Consider the following 20,441-nt stretch of genomic DNA (forward strand, 5'->3'; position numbering starts at 1 on the left):
GATCTCCTGACCTCGTGATCCGCCCGTCTCGGCCTCCCAAAGTGCTGGGATTATAGGCTTCAGCCACCGCGCCCGGCCTGCTAATTTTCATATACAAATGAGAGGTGTCAGAATTCACAGCTTCTGAATATCAGAAGCTCATGTTTACCCTGGTCTATACAAAAAGGAAATAAGTGAGGCCAAAAATGTACTTTAACAGTTCTCCATAATACGAATCTCATAAATGAGCTGGAATAGACCCTGAGGTCTTCAAGCCTAGTTTCTCAAGATCATATTTTGTAAACTGATGCTAGCAGTTTTGAATGTCAGAATGATTGGCAAGGGCTGCTGACATTTTAGCAGGCAGGGCTCAGGGTGTTAGATGTCCTGTAATTCAGGGACAGTCACAGTAGAAAATACTTTTATTAAGATTTCAACCTACAAAATTGCTTTACACATAAACCCCCCAAAAAAGTATTTTTAGGCCGGTTGCAGTGGCTTGTGTCTGTAATCTTAGCACTTCGGGAGGCCAAAGCAGGCAGATCTCTCGAGCCCAAGGGTTTGAACCCAACTTGGGCAACATAACAAAACCCCTTCTCGATTATTTAAAAAAAAAAAAAAAATTAGCCTGGCATGGTGGGCCTCCATGGTGGGTGGTGTGCAACTGTGGTCACAGCTACTGGAGGCTGAGGTGAATCACCTGAGCGTGGGAGGTGGATGCTGCAGTGAGCCAAGATCCCACCACTGCACTCCAGCCTGGATGAGGAAGTGAGATCCTATCATAAAAACAAAAACAAACAAACAAACCAAAAGGATTTTTGAATAGTTTAAACATACAGGGGTTGTTGTTTTTTCCCCCCAAAAGGCAAAGACTGTATAAATTTATATTGTTATCCATTTTAGAAATATTACCATTTGCAACCCTGTTCATAATACAGTGAGTTGTGAATACATTCTGTTTGTATTTGCAGTCAAATTAGGCAACCACTTGTCTTGTGTATTTGTCAGTGTAGCAGTGGCAGTCATTTACATGCTAAAATACATATATTATTATAAATATTCTTTTAATTCTATAACAGTTAGGCTTGTTAGGGGCCAGAGGGGTGTCATTGTGAATCACTTACTTCTTTGGGAGCAAGGAGATAGAAAAGGAAGGTCAAAAATGGACAAGGCCAATAAATTTATTTTATATCACGTATGAATTTACTTGAGAATGGTAAAGGTGTCCACACAAAACATGCTATGAAAAAGGAATTCTAGTTGAAACTTTAACTTACCAAAGCAGTAAAGCAACTTCACTCTGGGAACACTGAATAGAATATGTATGTTCCAATCCCTTTGAATGTTTTTAAATTAGGAAAAGTAGAAATATTTGTGATAATGTTTTGACAATGCAGGTGTTTGAATTTCAGCACTAGGAAACCCATTGAAGGACGGTGTAAAACCTGTATATTTAATCTGGTTTCACTGAGAGTTCAGACGGAAGAAGTGTTTGTAAAACCACGCATACGGCTATATGTTAGTTAAAGCCAGAGATCTCGTACTACAGTTCCTCGACCCGCTCCCCACCCCCTCCCCATCTGTCCGCTGAATCTGGATTAGAGAGAGGACTGAGAATCTGGCCAAGAAAAGTAACTCCTTCTAGGGCAAAAGACTATTTCCCACCCACCGCAGCCGCCTGTAAGTTGTTACGAAGGTAGGACAGCTTCGGCATAGATCCCCCTCAACCCCAATTCCTTTGGGCAACCGAGAGTCTTTCACAATCCCATGGCTAGGCTTTGGGGACTCAGTATAGCATTGGTTAACCTAGGTTGCAGAGCGCCCGGAAAAACAAGGGAGCTATGCCAGTGTGCGTTAAGGGCTTAGGTCCCCCGGTAGGTGTGTTATCACCAGCGTCATTCAGTATATAATTGTTTCATTATTTCGTCAAAATAAGGGACTTATGCCAGTGTTCGTTAAGGGCCTAGGTCCCCCGGTAGGTGTGTTATCATCAGCGTCACTCAGCATATAATTGTTTCATTGTTTCCTCATCCTGTGATGCTAAAGCCCTATGCTCATAAAGCGCAGGCACACTGCTAGAAAAACTAGAGGGGTCTTGGGTTGCTAGCTGAACCCCAGCAGCGTAACCCAGTCAAGCCTGTCGAGCTTGTGGCTGGTCACACGTGCTGCGGAATCCACTCAACTTTCCTCAGGTACAGTCAGGTCCATCCTGCAGAGGGAACGACTGCGGACCTGTTCTTTCACCTCCGTAACCTGAGGACTGTACTGAAACCACCGTGGATCGCTCACGTAAAATGGTCACTGCGCCTGACACTTGGGATCCCGTAACCCTGATCTGTCTTGGCTTCAGAGAGTTTTTTGACTAGTTCCAGCTTCGCTGAAGCTTGTCAAAGGTAGGCGACGGCTAGCTAGAACGGAAAAATTTTACAAAACCTCCAATTCTCGAAAGTAAAAGGGAAGAGAGAGTGCTTAAGGAAGAAGGGAAGTTGAGGGTGGGTAAGGAGGAGGGAGAGGGAGTTAGCGGTAGATTGTCACTGTGTTTAAGAGTTCCCCAAGTGGAAAAAGGCGAAATACGCTTTCTTGCAAGATCCCTAGAATTCGGAGACACTGAGAGGGGGCGGGGATAGCAAAGATCTCGCGAATTTTGAGAGTTGTTGGGACTACTTAATGCCGCGATCTTATGACTAAACGAACGCGATTTAGGCAGAAGTAATGGTAGCGATAAAGGGATTGGGTGGTGGTGGAGGGGTGGAGCCAAGGAGGTCGCACGTCGTGCGTGCTGACGTATAGTGTGGGAGGGGCCATATTACCGCGTAGGCTAACCAGTGTACCTAACAGCTGAAGTTCCCTTGTGAGAGCTCAGCTATTCGGTCTCGCACTTACAGTGGACTATACGATTTTTCGCTTCTCTTCAGGGATGAGTCATGTGGGGGTGAAAAATGACCCTGAACTGGACCAGCAGGTGAGTCAAAGTAAGCCTACCGAGGCTCCTTTTACTTGGCTTAATGGTTTGTGGCGCACTGCTAATTGATATTTGTTTGGCCTCTTTTGGATTCGTGTGTTATGTGACTGGGACTCTAGAGAAATGGGAGAGAAACTGCATGAGACCATGATTAGACCACGTACGGTGGAGACCGGACGATGGCAGTAACGTTAATGGTTGTGGTTACGTGGTATTCTGGTGTAGTACTGGGCCGCACGCAATGGCGGCTTTTGTGTTTGCCTGAGCGGTAGCGTGGAGACGCGCATGTGCGACCACGGACCCATTAGAGAGGGCGGGAGAGGGAGGCGGTTCGTAAAAGGGGACCATTTTTTATGTCTAGAGGTTAGGCCCTCACCAGGCGCCCCTGACGTATTCGCAAAAGTGTCATTGTTAAGAACAAAGTGTATTCAGGCCACCTAGTGTGTGTAGAGAGAGGAAAGAGTATGGTCTTTGCTCGGGCAAATGGCCAGAGTCTTGTATACGATTGTATGACTGGGCAGCGGTGTGGTCCTTCAGCAGAGGGACCAGGTCTGTGGAGTTCTTGAGGAGGAGTGCATGTAAAACACAATGAAACAAGTATCTTATATCTTGTTTCTGGCGGGGTCCCCTAGCGACGGAATAACCGTTGCCTAGGTGCTGAGCGTGCCGAAACCGGGCTTCCGGTGTGGAAAGTTTTGTGACGCAGAAGTACCGGAAAGGATGGTGGAAGGGAGGGAAGGATGGCTGCCGCGTGCTTTGCTTGACTCGTGTAGAAATAATGGAAATTGAACGGCAGCGGAAAGACACCTGGAGGGTTAGGAATCCAGCATTGCACTATACTCCTTTTTTAATTCAGTTAATTCAGTCACTGGATAGCTGCCTAGCCGAGAGCTGTGCGGTTTTTGTATAGTATTGTACCTTTACGTTAGGCGATACATGCAGAAGTCGTCCGGTAGAAAATTAACCCCGCATGTTGATTGGCGGGACAGGTTATTTGTGGTTTACTTTCTTGTTACCGCTGAAGGAATGTTGATACAGGTGTAACTTTGTCTCCATTAAGGACTGATCCTTTACTTTGAAAGTCTGGGCGATGAGGCAGAGGCGTGAGCCTGGGCGTGTTATTCAGGTCGTTTTCTGTGTCAGGAACCTACCGCGCTTTTACATTTGGCACTCCAGTCGTTTGCAAGATTATCCCTGCATTTGTGCCTCCCAAGTCTAGGGGAGAGAATTGAATAAAAGAGCAATATATATATATATATATATATATTTTTTTTTTTTTTAGCCAAAAAATACTGCCCGAACTTTTTACTTGTGATTAAAGCTTAGTGATGCTAAATGATTTTAAATTTTGCTGTTAGGTGTCGTTTGAGGGATTTAGCGGTCTGCCTTTGAAAGTTGTTTTTCCACTGGCGACATACTAATGCCTTCTGTTTACTGACAATATGTTAAATGTTAAATAGACCACAGAAATAGAAAATTAAGAGCCTGGGCAATACGAATTCATGTTTCTATGTACGTGGCATCCGTTTAACTCCTGATAAACTGTGCTCTCTAGTTCACTAGAATTAAGTAGTAACCAAATTCAGAAGGCAAAATGTTGAAGACAGTGTCTTAATTGCTGATTCATGTAATGTAATAGTATCTTGGCTTTTAATATATATGTAAGCATGTTATGGCATAGAAAGTTTGTGCAAAGAGGTGAAAAAGTTGCTCTTGGCATTGGTCTTAACGTGTTTTTTGAAAAAAATTATTTTGACGTACGTGTTTTTTTTCCCCCACCGCTTCAGAGTAGTTCTAGGTAAGGTATTATGCTGAAGCCCTTAAAGTGAAATAACCTTTTTTCTACAGTTTTAAAATCCATCAGTATAAGGAGGCAGGAATTGAGATTGCATATGTCATTTTAGGAACGTTAGTACGAGATGTGTCTGTCGCTTTTTACCTTTGTAACCGAAGACCTCCGAGTTTGATAGGGAGAAATAAGTGCTACTATCTTCATCGTAGAGTATCAAACATTAAATGACAGCTGTGTAAAGCCGCATAGTACTGAAAACATAGTGAGGTTGGTTTTTATTTTAACTTTCGATGTTTAGGAATTTATCTGCATTAAAAATAGTTTTACAGTCTTTAGGGCAAAGAGAAATTAAGGAAATCTTCAAATGCTTCTAATGTCCATTTATTTCTAGGTTTTGAACATCAAGAAAACCACTGTCTTTGGAAACATTTCACTATTATGACTGTAGCTAAATTGGATGTTTAAGTTATTGAGAAATTGGTGGTAAATTTTTTTAGTTATGAAAGCTTTTACTATGGAAAATTGTTAAAATTTGTTTTGAATTAATGAATTTGAACTCATTACTGTGAAACTGCTGGTATTCAGGTGCTGCCATTTGCATTTGTCATGGCTGGTAGACTTAGGCATCTTTAAAACCTAATGCCAGACCGATATGGTAGCTAAGTGTGTGGTACAGGTTAAGATTGGAAGGTCTCATTCGTCTTTTGTGATGTTATCTGTTCTTGTGTATCAGCGTGTGAGCTATTGATATCTCTTCTAGCTTGCTAATCTGGACCTGAACTCCTCTGAAAAACAGAGTGGAGGAGCAAGTACAGCGAGCAGTAAGTAAAACTTTTTTAAAGAATGGAATATTTATCTGAGTTTAATATTAATATCTTATTGGACTTGTTAATTTTAAATTTCCTTTTTTTTCTCTTCAATTTGACTATGTAACAATATGAGATACTTTGGTACGTCAGGGTAATAGAATACACTGTTTTGTTATTTTTCAGTTAAAGCAATTTAAGAAAAATCTTAGTGGGTGGGATGCGGTGGCTCAGGCCTATAATTGCAGCATTTTGGGAGGTCAAGGCTGGTGGATCGGTTGAGCCCAGTAGTTCGAGACCAGTTTGGGCAGCATGGCAAAACCTGTATCTCTTTTTTTTTTTTTTTTTTTTTTTTTTTTTTGAGACGGAGTCTCGCTGTGTCGCCCAGGCTGGAGTGCAGTGGCGCGATCTCGGCTCACTGCAAGCTCCGCCTCCCGGTTCCCGCCATTCTCCCGCCTCAGCCTCCGAGTAGCTGGGACTACAGGCGCCCGCCACCTCGCCCTGGCTAGTTTTTTTTGTATTTTTAGTAGAGACGGTGTTTCACCGTGTTAGCCAGGATGGTCTCGATCTCCTGACCTCGTGATCCGCCCGCCTCGGCCTCCCATAGTGCTGGGATTACAGGCTTGAGCCACCGCGCCCGGCGCAAAACCTGTATCTCTACTGAAAATACGAAAAATTAGCCTGGCGTGGTGGTACCTTCGTGTAGTCCCGGCTACTCATATGGGAGAGTTTGCTTGATTGAGCCTGGGAGACTGGAGGCTTCAGTGAGCTGCGATCAGGCCACTGCACTCCAGCATGGGCGACAGAGACCTTGACTCAAAAAAAAAACAAACCAGAAACCAAGGACCTTAATGTAATACACACTATTTTTAGAAAAGCAGTGCCATTCATTTCTGGCCCAGCATGGGTTATAACCCCATCCTTGTGAATTGACCTGCATTGTGTTAAACCTAATAAATTAAACCTGTGTATTTATGTGCTACATCTACTGCTGTTGCCCATGAAGGACCTAACATTCAGTGATAAGACCAAGCTCATCTGATTTTAAGGTGATGTGGTTAGCTATATTTCTTTGAAAGGAAATTAGTTACAAATACTTTTTGAAACACTTGGTCTCATTTGTTTTTGGAAGTTTGCGTGAGATTAGTATTTGGATAGGAGGGTAAGGTTGGTGATTATTTGGTAGTATTCCTGATTTGAGTCCATGTCTCTTCCTGTTGTTCAGCAAGGAAAGCAATTGGTATGCTCTGAAAAAACAAAACGAAACACTTTGTTTTATAAATTTATTTCAGGCTTTGTCATTATATGAGCATTATACAGATTTAACTGGTAGAGGCAGTTTTGGATATTTAGTTAAATCTAAAAGTAAGAGATTTATTTCAAATTCGGATTTTTTGGATTTTTGAGTAAGAAAATCAGGTGGTCAGTTAAGTAGACTTCTATCTACTTAGTAAGTTATTTTACTTCTTAATCATAGACTGGGCTCTTGATTTCACTTAAAACCTTGATTTGTTTTCCAGATCATTTTCACTTTCCAACTTTTCATGTGTTTTTATGGTATCATTTTACCAGTACAGATTTTCTTTTTTTTTTTTTTTTTTGAGACATATCTCGCTCTGTTGCCCAGGCTGGAGTGCAGTGGCGTGATCTCCACTCTCTGCAAGCTATGCCTCCCAGTTCATGCCATTCTCCTGCCTCATCTTCCTGAGTATTTGGGAATACAGGCGCCCACCACCATGCCTGGCTAAGTTTTTGAATTTTTTTTTAGTAGGGATGGGGTTTCATCGGGTTAACCAGGATGGTCCTGATTTCCTGACTTCGTGATCCGCCCACCTTGGCCTCCGAAAGTGCTGGGATTATAGCGTGAGCCACTGTGCCCAGCCCAGTACAGATTTTTTAAAAGCCTCTTACAGGTTAGTTAATTTAGTATAGTCCATAGTCTTTTTTTTTTTTCCTAGTAGGCTGTTATATTGGAGTAATGATCATGTTTAATGATCAATGTTGATTCATGTAGCAGTTACTGGAAATAGAGCCTTTTAAAACATGATTGTTAAATAACAACTGTTAGCTACTGAAATTTATGTGGTTTTGCAATGTATTTTAGAGTAAGCATTTTTTCCCCTCATCTTGCAAAGTAGTTTATTGTATAAAATACAGGTTTTAAAAGTTTGTTTTCCAGGACCTATTTTTTAATAGACATTTTCTAAAAAAGCAGTATCTTGGTGATGTCATGGGCTTTCTAATTTCACATTTTCTCTTTTAGAAGGGCGCTATGTACCTCCTCACTTAAGGAACAGAGAAGCATCTAAAGGTACGTCTTTAAGGCAACTTTGTAGACCTAACCTTTAGCAGCTGATCAAAGCCTAGGGAAAAAAGTAACTTTAGAAGTCTATAAACGTTTTTTGTCCCCTCCTGTGCCTCTTTTGGATTGTCCTTAAGAACTAGCATTTTCTGTTTTTGGAAAAGTTCATATAGTGTTGAATGATACATAGTTCTTGCTTCCTTTGGCAAACTGAGCTCAAAAAATCTGGGTTTTATATAGTTAACTATAGTGCTTTATCTGTTTGTAAACATTTATGTTTTGAAATTTGAAACCAGTGTATTTGTGGAATGCCTTATGTAATATAAACTGTGTAGTGATAAGGTCCTGCTTGATGCTGTCTCGAAAAGTTGGCACAGTGAAAATGGTTTTTTTTTTTTTTTTTCAAACTAGTTAACAGTTAGTTGTTAAGATTACCACTTTTGGCCACATCCAGTAAGTAAGCTGGTGAGATTGTCTAGTTTCAGCCTAAATGACTTCATTTGAAAGGTGTTACGTGAAATGCATTAAAACACCTAGGATTGTTTATTATTAAATTTGTAATTCAGAAAAGTTTAATTGGGGTGATGTTTTGAGTGCTGCGTATACATCAAAAAAAATTCTAGGAGAAGGAAAGGTCAGGAAAAGTATTTAAAACCAAAAGGAAAGAAGGTAATAAAGGGGTGTGGAGTGGGTTTGTACTTCTCTATTTAGTCTGTGGCCTCTGTATACATCTGTTTATCAGAAGACCACTTAGCTGATGATTATATTCTTTTTTCAGAATAACTGCAGAATTTTCTTTTATCACAGGTATTCTTAGTATTGTATCTGGCTGGAATTGCATCCAAGGTTTATTAAGTGCCTTGAGAGTTAGCAATATTTTAGTATTTAGGGGGATGGAAGAGACCTTAAACATCTGACTTCCTAAATCTGGGAAGTACAGTGGATTTAGTACAATAGATCTAGATTTAGGAAGTACAATTATTCATTTGTCTAATACTGGATATTTAAAAGCAGGGGAAAATAACTTTATTAACTTGCAACTTTAAGCATTTATTGAAATGTTTGAGTTTAGGTAAGCCCTCAGCTTAAGCAAGTGTGTGGTTGTGGAGCAAGTTTATTCTTCTAATTTTTCTTTTTTTTTTTTTTTTTTTTTTTTTTTTGAGGCGGAGTCTCGCTCTGTCGCCCGGACTGGAGTGCAGTGGCCGGATCTCAGCTCACTGCAAGCTCCGCCTCCTGGGTTTACGCCATTCTCCTGCCTCAGCCTCCCGAGTAGCTGGGACTACAGGCGCCCGCCACCTCGCCCGGCTAGTTTTTGTATTTTTAGTAGAGACGGGGTTTCACCGTGTTAGCCAGGATGGTCTCGATCTCCTGACCTCGTGATCTGCCCGTCTCGGCCTCCCAAAGTGCTGGGATTACAGGCTTGAGCCACCGCGCCCGGCCCTAATTTTTCTTTTTATCAGTGTGTAGACCTGGAAAATAGGCAACAAAGAGCGTTTTTTTTTTTTCTTTTTTTAAATCAAGTATACTTTATTCTCACTGAGCATGTTAAGATTACACAATTACTTTTGGACTTTTAGAATTTGAGGCTATCTTAGAGGTCTGGTGGAGCAAGGTAGACAACATGGAAATTCCTTGTTTTGTATTGACTGTTTCCATTTAGTTGATCTGTTTGTTTTTGATGTTACTAGACAAAGCTAGATTTTAAAAAAATACATTCAGATGCTCAACTAACTAGTCCTGTTTATACTGATGTTGATAGGTAGCAAGTTGCCTTCTCCAGGTTCTTTGTTGATGAGTTCTTGTTTACCATGATGCTTGCTACATACAGTTGCTACATACTACTACATATGAGTAGTTTTTGGTCATAAAGTGCATAGAGTTGGAGTTTTTTTTGAGATGGAGTCTTGTTGTGTCATCCAGGCTGGAGTACTGTGGTGCCATCTCAGCTCACTGCAAGCTCCACCTCCTGGGTTCATGCCATTCTCCTGCCTCAGTCTCCTGAGTAACTGGGGTTACAGGTGCCCACCACCACGCCTGGCTGATTTTTTTTGTATTTTTAGTAGAGACAGGGTTTCACCGTGTTAGCCAGGATGACCTCGATCTTCTGACCTCGTGATCCGCTTGCCTTATCCTCTCAAAGTGCTGGGATTACAGGTGTGAAGCATGTCTGTTTTAATACATCTGACATATTTATTCTGATTATGTAGATCTCTTCTGTTAGTTTGAGCTTTTCTTTAGGTAACCCACAGTCCCTGAGGTAATCTTTTGTTTAGCTGGGCCTACCCAAAATGTGTATTATATATAGCATATGTTAAGTGTTTAGGTTTAACACCTTCTGTATTATTCAGAATAAAAATTCTGCTTATGGAACCTGTTGACCTTTGGTCCCATAAGATAAAGGAAGACTACATGTGAAGGACTTCATATTTGGAAAGATGCAAATTATGTAAAAGTCTTGTCACCTTCTAATTTTAACTTTTTTATTGAAGGATTCCATGATAAAGACAGTTCAGGTTGGAGTTGCAGCAAAGATAAGGATGCATATAGCAGTTTTGGGTCTCGAGATTCTAGAGGAAAGTCTGGTTATTTCAGTGAACGTGGAAGTGGATCAAGGGGAAGGTAAATCTCAGCTTGTGTGTTTGTACAGTAGCAATTTAGGAATCTTAATTGGTAAGTTCTCATTCTTCATACTTTGATCAAGCATGTCTTTGACAGGCTACTAACGGATTTAAAGCAGAATGTTGGTTTACTCATTGTTTTGTTAGCAGTAAGAGGTCTTTACTAAAATTAACTTTTTAAATTAGATGAATATGGTATATGACACAGTGAAATCTGTTTCAACTTAAATGATACAGGTTGTCTGTGACAGCTTTAAACACTTCATTTTTGATGTATAAGTCGATCTTAAAAACCTAATAGCTGTATTTAATCCTGTCTTCTGTTTTTCACAAATAGGAATAAAACTCTAAAAATGTTTTCTTCTCACATGTCTACTTCTATATAAAGGAAAAACTCAAGTGTTATTCCTGCTTTCCTATCAGTAAATATATTTAGATGATACTATTTTAAATGAAGATATAAAGTATGTACTAGTTATAAGTATCTGAAAACCTAATTCTTAGCATGTGAGATCTAAGCTGTGAGTTTTATAAAAATTTTTATAATTTTCTTAAAATGAAGACATAAATTACACATCAGTACTGGTTAAAGTTAGGGGACCTTACTTCACATGAGAAACAAATATTGAATTGCTGGTATCTTTGAAGGATGGTTTTGCTCAGTTAGTGAGCAAATGTACTGATAACCCGAGTACATTTCTAGAGAGATGATAATTTAACATTGGCTAAATCGTGTACTTGCGATTGCTTGTGCCATTCAGATATGATGATCGTGGACGGAGTGACTATGATGGTATTGGCAATCGTGACAGAACTGGCTTTGGCCGATTTGAACGGAGTGGACACAGTCGGTGGTGTGACAAGTCAGATGAAGATGATTGGTCAAAACCACTTCCACCAAGTGAACGCTTGGAGCAGTAAGTTTTTGAAATTTATGTTAATTGTTACGAAATTTATTGCTTAGTATAACATATATGTAATAATTTTTTAATTTCAGAGAACTGTTTTCTGGAGGAAACACGGGGATTAACTTTGAGAAATATGATGATATACCAGTAGAGGCAACCGGCAGTAACTGTCCTCCACATATTGAAAATGTAAGAGTTTTGTTTGACCTTTAAAGTTATTAATGCAGACCCATTGGATTATGTAAAAAATTAATGTCATTATTAAGAATAATCTTAGAATTAAAAGCATCCAATTTTTTTTTTTTTTTTTTGAGACAGTCTTGCTCTGTCACGCAGGCTGGAGTGCAGTGGTATGATCTCAGCTTGCTGCATCCTCCACTTTCTGGGTTCAAGCCATTCTCCCACGTCAACCTGTTAAGTAGCTGGGACTACAGGTGCACATTACCACACCCAGCCCATTTTTGTATTTATAGTAGAGACAGCTTCACCATGTTGGCCAGGCTGGCCTCAAATTCCTGATTTCAAGTGATCTTCAGGCCTTAACCTCCCAAAGTCCTGGGACTACAGGCATCCGCCACTGTGCCCGGCCTCCAAATACTTCTTTCAGTGTAGAACAGACCCAGGCATTTTCTTAAGAAATGCCGTGAATCTTTTACTGAAATCATAGCATCTGTAAACCAAATCAGACAGTTGGTTACTTCCATTAATATGTTAGTATAAAACAGAAATTGCAACAGATACAGCGTTTTATGCCTGCTATGTTTACTTCTATATTTACTTGTGTTTGATTAACCTGGCTAAATTTCTTGGCAGTTTAACGATATTGACATGGGAGAAATTATCATGGGGAACATTGAACTTACTCGCTATACTCGCCCTACTCCAGTGCAAAAACATGCCATTCCTATTATTAAGGGAAAAAGAGACTTAATGGCTTGTGCCCAAACAGGTAAGCTTACTTGATACAAAGTAAAAGTTAAGAATACCTGATTGGACTTACTTTAAAAGTAGTATGTTCTGTGAAGGGATGTCTGAATCCTATGTTTAGCATTTGAGATAGGTAAAGATTAGCTCGGGATGTGTCTTTTTGTGTCTACCTTTGGATCCTTGGGATGAAACTAGTGTTTTCATCTGGATATCTTGAGGAAGCTTATGGCGAATTCTTATTTAAGAAATAGAATTGCGTATTTTGCATTTAACTCCACAGGAGTTAGCAAACTGCATTCTTCAGGTCAAACCTAGCACTTACTTATTTTTCAGTAGCTATGTTCAGATATAGCCATACTCATTTGTTACATTTGTAGCTGTAGAGATTAGCCAGAGATGCGGCACAGAGACTGGCCTGCAAGAGCTGTGTAACCCTTTACAGAAAGTTTACTGACCCCTGCTTTACATTCCAATAGTATACAGTGATGACAAAGAAATATTGAACTGAAAGTTGATGCTACTTTTCAGAAAAATGTTTGTGTTTTGTTCAAATTAAAATGCGTTGTTTAAAGATAAAGCACAGTAGTCACTTTACAATCTTAGGTTTGCCATATAAATTTACTGTAACTTCCTAGAAAATTGGAAATAAAGTAAGAAAACTTTTCTCACATTTCAAGGGCATTTAGAACACTTTGTCATCTATTAATATTCAGAAATGATAAGTCATTGTTTTGTTTTCAGGATCTGGGAAAACTGCAGCATTTCTTTTACCTATACTGAGTCAGATATATACAGATGGTCCAGGAGAAGCCTTGAAGGCTGTGAAGGTAAAGGTTTTGTTATAAAATAAGACATTTTGTTTTATAAAGCTTTGTAAAGCCCTGTTGACTTTTCTAACCAATGCCAAATATACCTTATTTTCATTTTTTTTACCCCGTTCACCCACTGAAAATAAGTTTATAGATGTAATCTGTAAATTATAAAGAGAAAGTGAATTTTTACAAATAAAATTTTGGGTTTTAAAATTTTAAATTATATTTATTTTTTAGGAAAATGGAAGGTATGGGCGCCGCAAACAATACCCAATATCCTTGGTTTTAGCCCCAACAAGAGAATTGGCTGTACAGATCTATGAGGAAGCCAGAAAAGTAAAGTACTCATTTTACTGATTATTGCTTTTCTGATTTATCAAATGATGTTTTTATAGCCACTGACATGTTCTTTGCTTATAGTTTTCCTACCGATCTAGAGTTCGTCCTTGTGTAGTTTATGGTGGTGCTGATATTGGTCAGCAGATTCGGGACTTAGAACGTGGATGCCACTTGTTAGTAGCCACTCCAGGACGTCTAGTGGATATGATGGAAAGAGGAAAGATTGGATTAGACTTCTGCAAGTATGTCAGTTTTTATATTTCATTTTATACAAAATGTATATACATTTTATACAAAAATGAACTATTTTTGTATTTAAAGTTGATTACTCTTGTTGTATTTTACTAGTACTGGTTTAATGATTTAATTTTCTATATAGTTTTGAAAATTACAGTTAATGCTTTTGTTAAAGAGTAAGTGAAATTGGCCGGGCGTGGTGGCTCAAGCCTGTAATCCCAGCGCTTTGGGAGGCCGAGACGGGCGGATCACGAGGTCAGGAGATCGAGACCATCCTGGCTAACACGGTGGAACCCCGTCTCTACTAAAAAATACAAAAAAATTAGCCGGGCGAGGTGGCGGGCGCATGTAGTCCCAGCTACTCGGGAGGCTGAGGCAGGAGAATGGCGTGAACCCGGGAGGCGGAGCTTGCAGTGAGCTGAGATCCGGCCACAGCAATCCAGCCTGGGCGGCAGAGCGAGACTCCGTCTCAAAAAAAAAAAAAAAAAAAAGAGTAAGTGAAATTTTAATTGAGGCTGAGCTTCATTTTAACAATCAGCCTGGGTAATTTGGTTGTCACCTTGAGCTTTTTATCTCATGATTTTGTGTGTGTGTGTGTGTGTCTGTATGTATATATGCATTTGTTGAATATGTGTCAAATTGTGACACTGCGATATTACTATTTGACTATATGAGTGTAATTAATTACACAACTATATATAGTAGTTTCTCAGATCTAATGATCCAGTATCAACTGAGGGATTTTCTAATAGGTACTTAGTGTTGGATGAAGCTGATAGGATGCTGGATATGGGATTTGAACCTCAGATACGTCGTATAGTTGAACAAGACACTATGCCACCAAAGGGCATTCGTCACACCATGATGTTTAGTGCTACTTTTCCTAAGGAAATACAGGTACTATTTGATGTTTGAACTTTTATTCAGAACATTTGTGTTTATTCATTATATTCAGATAATTTATGTATTAAAATAGGTAATTGAGTATTTTTCTCACGTTTCAGATGCTTGCTCGTGACTTTTTGGATGAATATATCTTTTTGGCTGTAGGCAGAGTAGGCTCTACCTCTGAGAACATCACACAGAAAGTAGTTTGGTGGAAGACTTAGATAAACGGTCATTTTTGCTGGACCTGTTAGGTGCAACAGGTAAAATTATGAATAAGAATAGTCAGTTACATGTAAAGAGAATCTCTTTACCTATTTTCTGGCCTTTCCCCCTGTCTTTTCTCCTCTTTCTAAACATGGCTAAGACAGTGCTTACATTAACTGGCTCTGTTTGCATGCTTCCAAGATTTATTCTAGCACGAGGACTAGAATTAAGTCAGTTAATAATTTAGATTAAGTAGTAATGCTAATTCCCTATGAGAACACAAAGCCTTACAATTTTTCAGGAAGGGATTCGCTGACTTTAGTGTTTGTGGAGACCAAAAAGGGAGCAGATTCCCTGGAGGATTTCTTATACCATGAAGGATATGCCTGTACCAGTATTCATGGAGACCGGTCACAGAGAGATCGAGAGGAGGCCCTTCACCAGTTTCGCTCAGGGAAAAGCCCAATTCTAGTGGCTACAGCTGTATGTATATTTTATTTTCTAATTAATCATGTGTATAGTGCTTGTTTTTTTTTTTTTTTAATAAAAGTTATTTTTCAGGTGGCAGCACGAGGACTAGACATTTCAAATGTGAGACATGTTATCAATTTTGATTTGCCAAGTGATATTGAAGAATATGTTCATCGTATTGGCCGTACAGGACGTGTAGGAAACCTGGGTAAGGAGTTTGTTAAAGACAGTTTCTTTTTTTTTGAGACGGAGTCTCGCTCTGTTGCCCAGGCTGGAGTGCAGTGGCCAGATCTCAGCTCACTGCAAGCTCCGCCTCCCAGTTTCACGCCTTTCTCCTGCCTCAGCCTCCCAAGTAGCTGGGACTACAGGCGCCCGTCACCACGCCTAGCTAATTTTTTGTGTCTTTAGTAGAGATGGGGTTTCAACATGTTAGCCAGGATAGTCTCGATCTCCTGACCTCATGATCTGCCTGCCTTGGGCCTTCCAAAGTGCTGGGATTACAGGCGTGAGCCACCATGCCCAGCCGACAGTTTCATTTTTTTAAATTATGGTGCATACAGCCGAGATTTGACACAGAATCTTAAAAATAGAACCCTTACTTCTGAGGAAAAATTTTATATTAATCAGCCAAGTAAAAGTTTTTTTCTTCCAGTTTCTTTGATGTGGTTATATTACAAATTGTATCATATTTTAGTTTCTTACTATATTTTATGTAGGTATATAAGAATACCCCACTATTTTATGGAAACTTCATGAGCTTTTTTTGAACACTTTAGGCCTTGCCACCTCATTCTTTAATGAAAAAAATATGAATATTACAAAGGATTTGTTGGATCTTCTTGTAGAAGCTAAACAAGAAGTGCCTTCTTGGTTGGAAAATATGGCTTATGAACACCACTACAAGGGTGGCAGTCGTGGACGTTCTAAAAGGTACACACTGTTTTTTGAGCCTTCACTCTTGTTTTTACTTACTAGGGCAAGAAGCTTTCACAGTTAACTTAAAAGTGTTAAACAGTTACTTTTAACAATAATACACATTTTGGGCAAGGGATGATTATTAGAAAGGGTGACAAGGAATTAAGTGTCAGTTCGTCACTGCTGAGTCCTTGAGAAACACTGTTAGAACACGTTGGGACGTTAATGGCATGATTCCCATTGGAACACGATGAAATTGAACTGAAAAATCAAATTGGGAATTGCAAAGCTGAAGCAGGAATTTTCAATTTAATTGAACTTTATACTTATACACTGCCATGGCATATTTTTGCTTACAATAATAGATTCAGTGGAGGATTTGGTGCCAGAGACTATCGACAGAGTAGTGGTTCCAGCAGTTCTGGCTTTAGTAGTAGTCGTGGAAGCAGCAGCCGCAGTGGTGGAGGTGGTTACGGCAACATCAGAGGATTTGGTGGAGGTAATTAATGTTAATTTTTCTTTTAGGAAGGGCTTTTTGTTTTTCTCCTTTTTTTTTTCTTTTTTTTTTGAGATGGAGTGCCATGCTGTCACTTAAGCTGGAGTGCAGTGACCTGATTTCAGCTCACTGGAAGTAACTGTCCTGCCTCAGCCTCTTAAGTAGCTGGGATTACAGTTGCATGGCAACATGCCCAGCTCATTTTTAGTATTTTTAGTAGAGATGGGGTTTCACCATATTGGCCAGGCTGGTCTCTACCTCGTGACCCCATGATCCACCCACCTTGGCCTCCCAAAGGGCTGGTATTACAGGCTTGAGCCACCGTGCCTGGCCTGGGCTCTTTGTTTTTCTTACGAGTTCTCTTTTTCAAAGCATAATTTATTGGGGAAATTTGATTTCTGAGGGACACAAAAATCCAACACTACATTTCTTTTACTGGTTTTATGTTAAAAGTACTTGAGAAAAAAAGGTATTAATGGATGACTTAATTTCTTTCTAAACATTTTTCTTGATAGGTGGCTATGGAGGCTTCTACAATAGTGATGGATATGGAGGAAATTATAACTCCCAGGGGGTTGACTGGTGGGGCAACTGAATCTGCTTTGCAGCAAAGTCACCCTTACAAACAAGCTAATATGGAAACCACATGTAACTTAGCCAGGCTGTATTGTGTAGCTTCAAGAACTTGCAGTACATTACCAGCTATGATTCTCCTGATAATTCAAGGGAGCTCAAAGTCACAAGAAGAAAAATGAATAAATAGCAACCCTATTCAGAAATTGGTTTGAAGATGTGATTGCTATAGTTTGGATTTAACTCTTCCCCTCCTGCTTTATTCCCACCCCAAACTGCATTTATAATTTTGTGACTGAGGATCGTTCGTTTGTTAACGTACTGTGACTTTAACTTTAGACAACTTATTACTTTGATATCCTGTTGGCTCAGTAATGCTCACGATACCAATTGTTTTGACAAAAATAAATTTACTAAACTTGGCCTAAAATCAAACCTTGGCACACAGGTATGATACAACTTTAACAGGAATCATCAATTCATCCAAAACTATCAAAAGGAAAAAAAACTTGGGCAGTAGCCTGCGTTAGGACTGTTTGATTTTTGCATACTTGGGGGTTGGGAGAACATCTTAAAGCATTAAAGCATAGTTTTTTATTTGGCCAACCTGTACTAAAATTCTGACTTGCTCACTCTATCCTGGATAGGCACTTAGAAACTTACACTCTTCAAGCCATTCCAGTCATGACGAGGTGGAATGTATCAATATACCCATTAATATTTTTGAAAGAGCTGTTTTAGGTTAATTTAAGTAAATACAGCAATTTCTCATTTAATGTTCAGGGAGTTTATTCTAAGCTAGGCAACTGTGGGCAAACTATCACAGGAAAGATTTAAAGCTTTGATACAATGGGGGAGATTTCATTATTTTTTTTAATGCCTGCTATAAAAATTTGAAATGTTAGAATGGCTGACCATGGCAGTGACCAGCCCTCACTATAGGCCTGGTTGGATTCTGGTCTTTTATGCATGCTAGTGTTGATGTTTTTTGGTCAAGAAGTGTTTAAACAGGAAGGATTATGCAGCAGGCTTTAATTTAATGTAGATTCATATTGCGCTGTTAAAGCTGCATTGAAGTGTTAAAATGGCTTACACTTGTAGACTTACACTTGTAGATTTCAAGACTAACAAATTCTTGAAGTCACACAGGTTGCAAATATGTACTAAACTGCACAAGGTGTGTGTGCTATATGTGCAGCTTTAGTGTATTTTAGTTGCATAGGTTTCCATGGTATTTATAGTCTCTTGTGCTAAATTTGGCCAAAGATGATTGTCCACCACTAAAAATGCCTCTCCCACTTGGAATTCTGTACTGATTTTGTGGCCAGAATGCAATGATCTTTAAAAACAAATCTTTTCAGTGGCATAAGAAGTTGGCAAAAATTTCTTAAAGTGCAATAGATTTTCAAGTGTATTGTGCCTTGTTCTAAAACTTACAAGTAGGTGCACTTGACAGTATTGAGGTCATTTGTTAAGGTGCTATTTCAATTAGTATAGATTTAGACTCTTGTACATTTCTCCCGTAACTTTTTACAAAGTACTTATTTTATTGCACATTCAGAGAATTTTATATATATATATATATGTCTTGTGTGCGTGTCCTTGACCTTCCAATCTTATTTTGTCTCTTGGAGATTGTTGAATGCAGCCAGTGAAGCAGTAGATCCTAAAATTTTATTGGGGACCATGGAATGGTAGTTGAGAAGAAAACTATTTGCACACAACAGATTTTAGATACTTTTTGCTGCTAGTTGTGTAATATTTATTGAACATTTTGACAAATATTATTTTTGTAAGCCTAAAAATGATTCTTTGAAAGTTTAAAGAAACTTGACCAAAAGACAGTACAAAAAAACACTGGCACTTGAATGTTGAATGTCATCATATGTGAAATAATATATTTCGGGGTAGTGTGAGCTTTTAATGTTAAGTCCTATTAAACTTGAGTCAAATTAAGCAGACCCGGCATTGGCAATGTAGCTGTAATTTTCTGACAGAATTAAAGACAAAATTGTCAACTTGAAACTAAAACATGCCAAGGTTTTGATATACTTGTCTTAAGATATTAATGAAACACTTCTGAACGCGGATAGGAATTGTCCACATCCACAATAGTTTTCTGAGTCTTGTTATATGTTTTGTTTTGTTTTGTTTGATCTTCGGTGATTGTCTGGCATATTTACAGTCCTTCAAACGTGGTTATTTTTTCAGTGACTTACATTCAGTTTTATCAGCCAGCAGTATTTTTAGTAAAGAATGGAATTGCTGAATGTAACCGTTGAACCTCGAGTCACTGTAAAATTTTAGTAATTGCTTATTGTATTAGTTTTAGATGCTGGCATGTGCTCTGTTTATTCCGATTTTACTAAAATAAAAAGTTCAAAAATCTTTTTTGCTGTCACTTGTAGCTTAATGTTGACATGAAGATGAACTTGTTCTCTTAACCTGAAGACTGGAAATCTGATTTCTTGACTACCAAAGCTGTTTGCAAAATACGCCCTGAGGCTGGAAGTACTTTGCCTTACATGTTTGAATAAATGATGTGAAGGTGGTAGAAGGTTGGAGTACAGAGGCAGGATTTGTATTCTGATGGAAAACTAAAAGGTCTATACATGCAGCATGTATTGCATTTTGGTCTAAGCAACTTAATATGAGTGTGGTGGTGGTTTTAAGCATTTTTGATGTGAAAGATGGCTGAACTAAGAATGAATTGGGTAAAAAGTTGCCCAACAAATTACTTTTTGATTGTAAAAGGTCAAGAGTTAATTGGAGTAGGTTATTGATAGCTGAGAATCACATACACACCTTTTGTCCAACTTCTTTTTTCTGGTGGCTGACAATCCCATTAATGCATTGCAGCAGTTAGTGCCAGTTAACAAACATGATAGGCAAACTGATCTAATGTTGCATGTTTGAAATAGGTCTTTTTTTTTTTTTTTTGAGACGGAGTCTTGCTCTGTTGCCCAGGCTGGAGTGCAGTGGCTGGATCTCAGCTCACTGCAAGCTCTGCCTCCCAGGTTCATGTCATTCTCCTGCCTCAGCCTCCCGAGTGGCTGGGACTACAGGCGCCCGCCACCTCGCCCGGCTAGTTTTTTTTTGTATTTTTTAGTAGAGACGGGGTGTCACCATGTTAGTCAGGATGGTCTCGATCTCCTGACCTCGTGATCCACCCGTCTCGGCCTCCCAAAGTGCTAGGATTATAGGCTTGAGCC

The 20,441-nt window shown here is 39.3% G+C and overlaps 1 protein-coding gene across 1 annotated transcript; it reads left to right on the forward strand.

Annotated features, from left to right (window-relative positions):
* Nucleotides 1-2,746: 2,746 nt before the first annotated feature.
* On the forward strand, nt 2,747-19,621 carry LOC117062266 (ATP-dependent RNA helicase DDX3Y-like). Its single transcript, XM_033175622.1, is given in 18 exon segments — nt 2,747-2,941; nt 5,494-5,554; nt 7,803-7,850; nt 10,331-10,460; nt 11,221-11,376; nt 11,457-11,556; nt 12,181-12,316; nt 13,036-13,121; nt 13,344-13,442; nt 13,527-13,687; nt 14,435-14,579; nt 14,687-14,777; nt 14,780-14,830; nt 15,076-15,257; nt 15,336-15,453; nt 16,022-16,175; nt 16,526-16,659; nt 17,172-19,621. Coding segments are annotated over 18 exon segments (1,977 nt in total). The 5' UTR covers nt 2,747-2,896; the 3' UTR covers nt 17,252-19,621.
* The last annotated feature ends 820 nt before the right edge of the window (nt 19,622-20,441 follow it).

Source organism: Trachypithecus francoisi, unplaced genomic scaffold (assembly GCF_009764315.1).
Source record: "Trachypithecus francoisi isolate TF-2019V2 unplaced genomic scaffold, Tfra_2.0 Contig00131, whole genome shotgun sequence".
NCBI lineage: Eukaryota > Metazoa > Chordata > Mammalia > Primates > Cercopithecidae > Trachypithecus > Trachypithecus francoisi.